The sequence below is a fragment of the Capricornis sumatraensis genome, chromosome 9 (assembly GCF_032405125.1).
Source record: "Capricornis sumatraensis isolate serow.1 chromosome 9, serow.2, whole genome shotgun sequence".
Taxonomy (NCBI): Eukaryota; Metazoa; Chordata; class Mammalia; order Artiodactyla; family Bovidae; genus Capricornis; species Capricornis sumatraensis.
The window spans coordinates 39,678,784-39,689,409 of NC_091077.1; the positions used below are offsets into that span (position 1 = coordinate 39,678,784).

Genomic DNA, 10,626 nt, shown 5'->3' on the forward strand with positions numbered 1-10,626 from the left:
ACCTAATAATCTACTGCTTCTTATTTTTCACCATGATTTTTTCCCACACATGTTCTGAGATTTGAAGAAAGCATTTCTGATTACTGTCTTATCCAAGTTGTTTTTTTTCCACACAACTATATTAAAAAGGGACTTCATTGGTGTTCCTTTCCTAATATTCAGGAAAGTTTGCAAGGACATATGTGTTTGTGTACAAAAATTGCTGAACCTGAATCTTAGGTCTAAGCAGGAAGTCATGTTCTTATGAATCAGTTTTTATCTTGCAAATTGAAGAAGTTCATTTGTATATGGGAGATATATAGTGGATGATGATGTCCATTCACTGCTCTTTTTGCTTATGACAACATTTAGAACTGATGAGATGTTTCATTAAGACCAATGGAAAAAGTCATAGTTATAGGCTCACCTTGAGTTTTCAAGTAGGAAGAGCAAGATAATTCAATAATAAAACATAAAGCAGATTAACCAATCCTTCATTTCAGTGAGTAGGTCCCCTGATACGTTGACGCTAGTATTCCAGACTGCAGTGAGTAGATGCACAGCTTGAAAACAAATGTCATAAATAATAATACAAAGTATATTTTTAAAGTTACTTTATTATATTCAAGGTCATTCCTGACTTGAAGGTGATATTAAGTAAATTTGTGTTTAAGTCGATTTGTGTTGCAGTTTGTGTTTCTGTGTAGACTGCACTGGCAGATGTGTATGCAATAATGAGCTTTGCCGGTGACGATGGTAGGTAATGTGGACATAGAGGCTGATAAGAAAACAAAATCAATTAGGAAAATAAACCCAATGAGCTGTTGTGAACCACACTTGTATTTTAAAAGTCTACAATATCAGGAATACCAGTTAAAGATCTGATATACAAGGAATGTTGAACACAGAAGTGAAAAGCTATGATCTCAGATTTTTCTCTCATATAATCTTACAAAGATGGCTTAGCTTCCATGTTTGTCATGTTTTTCCTTTGGAGTGATATCTGATGATTCTTTTTTTAGTAAAAGTGTGGAAAATTCTGAAAAGATGGGAATACCAGACCTCCTGACCTGCCTCTTGAGAAACCTATATGTAGGTCAGGAAGCAACAGTTAGAACTGGACATGGAACAACAGACTTTTCCAAATAGGAAAAGGAGTACATCAAGGCTGTATGCTGTCACCCTGCTTATTTAACTTCTATGCAGAGCACATCATGAGAAATGCTGGGCTGGAAGAAGCACAAGCTGGAATCAAGATTGTCGGGAGAAATATCAATCACCTCAGATATGCAGATGACACCACCCTTATGGCAGAAAGTGAAGAGGAACTAAAAAGCCTCTTGATGAAAGTGAAAGAGGAGAGTGAAAAAGTTGGCTTCAAGCTCAACATTCAGAAAACGAAGATCATGGCATCTGGTCCCATCACTTCATGGGAAATAGATGGGGAAACAGTGGAAACAGTGTCAGATTTTATTTTTTTGGGCTCCCAAATCACTGCAGATGGTGATTGCAGCCATGAAATTAAAAGACGCTTACTCCTTGGAAGAAAAATTATGACCAACCTAGATAGCATATTCAAAAGCAGAGACATTACTTTGCTGACTAAGGTCCGTCTAGTCAAGGCTATGGTTTTTCCGGTGGTCATATATGGATGTGAGAGTTGGACTGTGAAGAAAACTGAGTGCCAAAGAATTGATGCATTTGAACTGTGGTGTTGGAGAAGACTCTTGAGAGTCCCTTGGACTGCAAGGAGATCCAACCAGTCCATTCTGAAGGAGATCAACCCTGGGATTTCTTTGGAAGGACTGATGCTAAAGCTGAAACTCCAGTACTTTGGCCACCTCATGCAAAGAGTTGGCTCATTGGAAAAGTCTGTGATGCTGGGAGGGATTGGGGGCAGGAGTAGAAGGGGCCGACAGAGGATGAGATGGCTGGATGGCATCACCAACTCAATGGACGTGAGTTTGAGTGAACTCCGGGAGTTGGTGATGGACAGGGAGGCCTGGCGTGCTGCGATTTATGGGGTCGCAAAGAGTCGGACATGACTGAGTGACTGAGCTGAACTGAACTGAACTGAAAGACATATTACATGGGGTGATATTAGTCATTTGAGAAGAAATTGTTCTTAGTAAATCCAAGTAGTTGCATGAGTATTTGGGAATGTCCAATTTTTGATATCAAAGTTTGGGAATATTTTAGAAACAAAGAGGGGAAAGCTGTTGGATATCTGAGACAGAAGATAGCTTAATAAAATGAGTAACTAAATTACATGGAATAGCTGAAAAAATGAAAATTCTAGAAAAATAATAAAAGCAAATTCTACTTTCACAATCTGATTAAAGAATCACAACTACTGACTGAAGCTTTGATCCCTTAAGCCATGGGCACCTCTCCAGACCCAGAACAATTGGCCTTTTAAGACTTTCCATCACAAAGAATCTCTTCATAGCCCCCTTTATGTCTTTGTTCCTCAGACTATAGATGAAGGGGTTCAGCATGGGTGTGACCACAGTGTACATCACTGAGGCTGTTGCACTTGACTGTGAGCCATGGGTAGCAGCAGAGCTAAGGTACACTCCTAGGCTTGTACAAAAAAATAAGGAGACAATTAAGAGGTGAGATGCACATGTAGTAAATGCTTTATACTTCCCTTGAGACGACGACATTCCATGTATAGAGGAAACTATCTTAGAGTAAGAGTAAAGGATACCAGCCAGGGGACCACCACCCCACAGAACACTTGCCAAATACATCACCATGTTATTAAGAAACGTATCAGAACAGGCAAGTTGGATCAGTTGACTGAGGTCACAAAAAAAGTGGACGATTTTCACATCTGTGCAAAAGGAAAGCTGCAACAACATTAAACTTTGTAACAATGAATTCAATATACACACTATCCAGGACACCAGAACTAGCAGTACACAGAGCCGGGGGTTCATAATGACTGTGTAATACAGGGGGTGGCAGATGGCCACAAACCGGTCATAGGCCATTACAGTCAAGAGAAAGATGTCCAATACTCCAGAGAGTATGAAAAAATAAATTTGTGTGATGCAACCTTCATAGGTTATAACTTTGCTCTGAGTTTTGTTGTTCCACAGCATCTTTGGGATGGTGGTGGAGGTGAAGCAGATGTCTACAAAGGACAGATTGGAGAGGAAGAAGTACATGGGGGTGTGGAGGTGGGAGTCTGAGCTGACAAGCAGGATGATGAGTAGGTTTCCAAACACAGTGATCAGGTACATGGAGAGGAAAAGCCCAAATATGAGGGTCTGAAGTTCTGGTTCCTCTGAAAATCCCAGAAGGAGAAATTCTGAAATTTGTGTATCATTACGTGGTTCCATGTGGTTGAAGTGACTTCCAGGAAAGAAGGAAACAATATTACTAATATTCACACAAACTTTTATTACATAAGTTACTTGTATCTATACAAAAAAGATCTTCATGAACCAGATAACCACGATGGTGTGATCACTCACCTAGAGTCAGACATTCTGGAATGCAAAGTCAAGGGGGCCTTAGGAAGCATCACTACGAACAAAGCTAGTGGAAGTGATGGAATTCCAGTTGAGTTATTTCAAATTCTAAAAGATGATGGGGTGAAAGTGCTGCACTTAATATGCCAGCAAACTTGGAAAACTCAGCAGTGGCCACAGGACTGGAAAAGGTCAGTTTTCATTCCAATCCCAAAGAAAGGCAATGCCAAAGAATATTCAAACTACCATACAATTACACTCATTTCACACACTAGCAAAGTAATGCTAAAAATTCTCCAAGCCAGGCTTCAACAGTACGTGAACCATGAAATTCCAGATGTTCAAGCTGGATTTAGAAAGGGAAGAGGAACCAGAGATCAAGTTGTCAACACCCGTTGGATCATAGAAAAAGCAAGAGAATTACAGAAAAACATCTATTTCTGCTTTATTGACTACACCAAGGCCTTTGACTATGGATCACAGCAAAGGCCTTGGTGGAAAATTCTGTGGAAAATTCTGAAAGAGATGGGAATACCAGACCACCTGACCTGCCTCTTGAGAAATCTGTATGCAGGTCAGGAAGCAACAGTTAGAACTGGACATGGAACAACAGACTGGTTCTGTTGGGAAAGGAGTATTGGGAAAGGAGTATGTCAAGGCTGTATATTGTCACTCTGCGTCTTTAAATTCTATGCAGAGTACATCATGTGAAATGCCAGGCTGGATGAAGCACAAGCTGGAGTCAAGATTGCTGGGAGAAATATCAATAATGTCAGATATGCAGATGACACCACCTTCATGGCAGAAAGAGGAACTAAAGGCCTCTTGATAAAAGTGAAAGAGGAGAGTGGAAAAAGTTGGCTTAAAATCCAATATTCAAAACTAAGATCATAGCATCCAGTCCCATCACTTCATGGCAAATAGATGGGGTAACAATGGAAACAGTGACAAACTTTATTTTGGGGGGCTCCAAAATCACTGCAGATGGTGACTGCAGCCATGAAATTAAAAGACACTTGCTCCTTGAAAGAAAAGTTATGACCAACCTAGACATCATATTAAAAAGCAGAGACATTACCTTGCCAACAAAGGTCCATCTAGTCAAAACTATGATTCTTCCAGTAGTCATGTATGGATCTGAGAATTGGACTATAAAGAAAGCTGAGCACCAAAGAATTGATGCTTTTGAACTGTGGTGTTGGAGAAGTCTCTTGAGAGTCCCTTGGACCGCAAGGAGAACCAGTCCATCCTAAAGGAAATCAGTCCTGAATATTCATTGGCAAGACTGATACTGAAGCTGAAACTCTGATACTGTGGCCATGTGATGCGAAGAACTGACTCATTAGAAAAGACCCTGATGCTGGGAAAGATTGAAGGCCAGAGGAGAAGGGGCTGACAGAGGATGAGATGGTTGGATGGCATCACCAACTCAATGGACATGAGTTTGAGTAAGCTCCAGGAGTTGATGATGGCAGTCTATGGGGTCATTAAGAGCCAGACACAACTGAGCAACTGAACTGACTGACTGACAGTATTGCATACACTTGTTTTGTAGTCAAGAAAATTGTTTTAATATTTTGCATATGGATCTGCTTTTTTATTATTGCATTTTCTCTGCCACCTTGGACATTGACTTTTTGTTCCTCTGTTTCACCCCTAAAAGGTCATGTATTTTGTAGTTTTAATGAAAAATTCTTCATGCATTTCAGGGATGTGAATTGAGGTCTGACAATGTTTAACTTATTGTCTAGGCAATAGCTGAGTGTGCTGAAAGGCAAAAATCCCTACATTTCAATGATAGAGGAAAATGGACAAAAACTGTTTAAACAAATGATAAAGTTGTATGTGTGCTCAGCTGTGTCTGACTCTTTGAGACCACATTGACTGTAGCCCACCAGGCTCCTCTTTCCTTGGAATTCTCTAGACAAGAATACTGGAGTGGGTTGCCATACCCTTCTTCAAGGGATTTTCCCAACTCAGGAATTGAATGCAGGTCTCCTGTATTGCAGGCAGATTCTTTACCACTTGAGCAACCTGGGAAGCCTAAGCCTGGTTCAGTTCAGTTCAGTTCAGTTCATTTCAGTCGCTCAGTCGTGTCCGACTCTTTGTGACTCCATGAACCGCAGCACGCCAGGCCTCCCTGTCCACTACCAACTCCCAGAGTTCACTCAGACTCACATCCATCGAGTCCGTGATGCCATCCAGCCATCTCATCTTCTGTCATCCCCTTCTCCTTCTGCCCCCAATCCCTCCCAGCATCACAGTATTTTCCAGTGAGTCAACTCTTCGCATGAGGTGGCCAAAGTACTGGAGTTTCAGCTTTAGCATCAGTCCTTCCAAAGAAATCCCAGGGCTGATCTCCTTTAGAATGGACTGGTTTGATCTCTTGCAGTCCAAGGGACTCTCAAGAGTCTTCTCCAACACCACAGTTCAAAAGCATCAGTTCTTTGGTGCTCAGCTTCACAGTCCAACTCTCACATCCATACGTGACTACTGGAAAAACCATAGCCTTGACTAGATGGACCTTAGTCAGCAAAGTAAGGTTTCTGCTTTTGAATATGCTATCTAGGTTGGTCATAACTTTTCTTCCAAGGAGTAAGTGTCTTTTAATTTCATGGCTGCAATCACCATCTGCAGTGATTTTGGAGCCCCCCAAAAATAAAGTCTAACACTGTTTCCACTGTTTCCCCTGTTTCCCCATCTATTTCCCATGAAGTGATGGGACCAGATGCCATGATTTTCGTTTTCTGAATGTTGAGCTTTAAGCTAACTTTTTCACTCTCCTCTTTCACATTCATCAAGAGGCTTTTTAGTTCCTCTTCACTTTCTGCCATAAGGGTGGTGTCCTCTGCATATCTGAGGTTATGGATATTTCTCCCGGCAATCTTGATTCCAGCTTGCATTTCTTCCAGTCCAGTGTTTCTCATGATGTACTCTCATATAAGTTAAATAAGCAGGGTGACAATATACAGCCTTGATGTACTCCTTTTCCTATTTGGAACCAGTCTGTTGTTCCATGTCAAGTTCTAACTGTTGCTTCCTGACCTGCATACAGATTTCTCAAGAGGCAGGTCAGGTGGTCTGGTATTCCCACCTCTCTCAGAATTTTCCATCTTATTGTGATCCACACAGAGCAAATAAGAAAAGTATATACCTTTTCAGACAGAATAGGTGTTATGAAGAAAGGTAAAGCAGGTGAACATGAGTGAGTGAATAGTACAGTTAATTTTTATGGGTATTTATGCAAGAGAAGGCAATGGCACCCCACTCCAGTACTCTTGCCTGGAAAATCCTACGGACGGAGGAGCCTGGAAGGCTGCAGTCCATGGGGTCGCTGAGGTTTGGACACGACTAAACGACTTCATTTTCACTTTTTTGCACTGGAGAAGGAAATGGCAACCCACTCCAGTGTTCTTGCCTGGAGAATCCCAGGGACGGGGAGCCTGGTGGGCTGCTGTCTATGGGGTCGCACAGAGTCAGACACGACTGAAGTAACTTAGCAGCAGCAGCATGCAAGACCTAAAAACAAGATGATATATGAAAAGTGACTTCAAGTAAGGGAGGGAGGGAGGTGAAAATTTGTGTGTGTGTGTGTGTGTGTGTGTGTGTGCGCGCATGCTTGGCAAAAGGAATGCCTAGGACTCAAATAAAATCAGAAACAAGAGATGTTATTACTGATACCAGAGAAATACAAAGGATTATAAAGGACCTTTATGAAGAGTTATATGTGAACAAATTGGACAATCTAGAAAAAAGCAGATAAATTTTTAGAAAAATGTAATTTACCGAAACTAAATCATTATGAAAGGAAAAATCTGAAGAGATCAGTTACTAGTAAGGAGATTGAATCAGTGAGAAATAGATCAATTACTAGTAAGGATATTGAATCCATGAGAAATAATCTCCCAACAAAACATTTTTTCAGGAAAAAATGGCTTTACTGGTGAATTCTATCACATATTAAGAAGAATTAATATGAATCTTCACAAAGTATTGAAATTAAGTGAGGGAAAAACTCTTCCAAACTTACTTTATGAGGCCAGCTTTTCCTAATACCAAAACCAGACAAGAGCTCCACAAGAAAATTACAGACTAATATCCCTGATCAAGATAGATGCAAAAATCCTCAATAAAATATTATCAAACCTAATTTAAGAACACATTAAAAAGTCTCATAATCAAATGAGACTTATTTCAGGGATGCAAGCATTCAATATCTGTGACTCAATGAATGTGATAAACTACATTAATAAAGTGAAGATTAAAATCATAGGCCCATATCAATTGTTGCAGAAAGAGCATTTGACAAAATTCAGCATCCCTTTATTATAAAAACTCTTAACAAATTGGGTAAAGAAATAACAAACCTCAACATAATACAGGCCATATATTATACCACAGCTAATTCCATATTCAATGAAGAAACATAAAAAGCTTTTCTTTTATGATGATCAAGAACAAGAAAAGCAAGGGTGTCTACTCTCACCACTTAAAAAATTCATGGTAAGATCTGTTTATTTTTTCTAGTTTCATTGGAAAATAATTGACATATATCACTGAATAAGTTTAAGTGCACAACATGAAGATTTAGTTTACATGTATTGTGAACTGGGGTTTCCCTTGTGGTTCAGTGGTAAAAAAATCCACCTGCCAATAACCTCTCAGATCTGGAAGTTTGTGTCTTTTGATAACCTTTCATTTTCCCCAGCCTAAACTCGCTACTTCTGAAAAAAAAAGTCTATTTTCTTTTTCTATGTTTTTTTTTTCAATTTTTTACATTTCCATGTATGAGTGACATCATACAGTATTTGTCTTCTCTCTTTGAATTCTTTCACTTAGCATAATTCTTTCACTTAGCATAATAACTTTATGGTCCATTCATATTGTCGTAAATCATCAAATTTCTTAGTTTTTTATGACTAAGTGGCATTCCATTGTATACATGCATCTCAAACTCTTTATCCATTCATCCATCCATAGATACTGAGGTTGTTTTCCATGTCTTGGCTATTGTGAATAATGTTGCTATAAACATAAGGGTGCAGATATATTTTAAGAGATTATTTTTGTTTCCTTAGATATTTTCTCAGAATTAGAGCTGCTGGATCATATATTATTTCTATTTTTAATATTTTGAGGGTCCTCCATACTGTTTCCCATAGTATTGTGCTTGTTAGAATTTACAGTCTCACTAAAGGTGCACAAGTTTTCCCTTTAACCCACGCACAAGCTAACATTTTTAAACTATACTTTCTTGAAGATGACCATTCAAAAAGATGTGAGGTGCTATCTCTGAGTTTTAATTTCCCTAATGACTAGTGATGCTGAACATTTTTTCATGTACTTGTTGGAGTTTCATATATCTTCCTTGAAAAAATGTCTAATGCTTTGCCCATTTTTGTTTTGTTAAAACAGAATCTTTTGTTTTTTTGACATCATTTAAAAGGCAAAAAACAAAGAGAGAGTACTTTTGTTTACAGTTTCCTATTCAGAACAGATTAAAAAATCCAACAAAATTTGCTATTTCAGCAGAGAAAACCAAATTCTAATATTGCATCACTGTACTTTTGATTACATTAAAATTTATGATTATCAACATTCCAGATTCATGTCAATGTATAGCAAAACCAATACAATATTGTAAAGCAATTAGCCTCCAATTAAAATAAATAAATTTATATTAAAAAATAAGTAAAAAGAATGTAGGCAGTACATTCTAAAAAAAATAAAATAAAAAAAATAAAACTAAGTGCACTTTAATCTTAGCCAACTTGAAAAAGCATACATTTCCCCCCAAGATTTCCTTTCCAAATTCTTCTACAATTTTATCCTGGTCTTCCTTTTCCCCATTCTCAAATAACCAATTTTAATTCATGCCAAAATTTTGTCCTATTTTTCCATCAAAAATATATCTCCATTCCTCATAACTTTAAAAAATTAATTTATTCATTTTAAAATGAAACAAAGGGGAATATTTTTAATGATAAAAGGTACAATTCACAAAGAAGATAGACATCATAAACCATTAGACACCTAACAACAAAGAAACAGATAAATAAAGCAAAAATTAGAAGAAATGCAAGAGAAAAGAAAAAATATATCATCATAGTGAGACATACATTTCTCTGAGAATGTTTTATCAAGTACAGAAAAATAAGAACAGGAGCATCTTGAATGATGTCATTAATAATTTAAATATAATAGATTTCTATTTCTATTTACCTTATATCCTACAGAAATATTTTCAAAATTTTGTGTCTCATACATTGTTATTAGATGTCCATAGGACATTTAGAAAAACTGGCAAAAAGGCAAATGTTACTTAATTTCAAAAAGTAGAGGGGTTTTTTTGGTGTGTGTGTGACTTGGTTATACATATACACATATATTATTATTGAAATTATTTTCCACTATAGCTTATTACAAGATATGGACTATAGTTCCCTGTGCTATACAGTAAACCTTTGTTGCTTATTGTATATTTTTTTAAATTAGAAATCTAGAATTCTATTCATACTAAGTCAAACAAGCGGAATCAAAATGTCATAAATATTTTAGTTAGGCAAAACTTCATGTTTTCTAAAAAATGTATATTATATGTATTATATATATTTATACAAAAACTTTTCTACTATGCTTGATAAAGTCTTGAGAAAGAACCTAAAAAACAAAATGAAGAGATGGAGAAATTGGAAAACATGAATTAAAAGGGAGTACTGAATATGAAATAGAAAAAGAGAAACAAACTAGCTAAAAGTAAAAGATCCTCATATAGTCCAGCTGTTTTTAAACATGACTGCTCATTAGAAATATATCTGGTAATATGGAGGAAAAAAACAATATCTGGGAATTTGTATTTTTCAAAAACTTCCAAGGTAATTCTGATATACATCTGGATTTTAGAAAGTGATTACAGGTTTTTCTGTTAAATGATAGCTTTGGTGATAAAGAATTCTGTTATTTTTCTGTTGACCAATCATGATACAATGATATGACGTGAATAATAGTTACATAATCATAATAAAGAAAGATGTTCATCAGTTTTCACAATCAATAGCCTCACAAAAAATAAAAGATAATTATAATTGCAAGCCATAATAGGAACATGATTAACCTAACAATACAAAACAATATAAAATAACTACATACAATTTGGGGTGTCAAGCAG

The 10,626-nt window shown here is 37.2% G+C and overlaps 1 protein-coding gene across 1 annotated transcript; it reads right to left on the bottom strand.

Moving 5' to 3' along the window:
- Window positions 1–2,315: 2,315 nt before the first annotated feature.
- LOC138086238 (olfactory receptor 7A17-like) lies at window positions 2,316–3,326 on the bottom strand. The gene has a single exon (XM_068981035.1). It carries the CDS (start codon window positions 3,324–3,326, stop codon window positions 2,316–2,318), a length of 1,011 nt encoding a protein of 336 aa, XP_068837136.1.
- Between the last annotated feature and the right edge of the window lie 7,300 nt (window positions 3,327–10,626).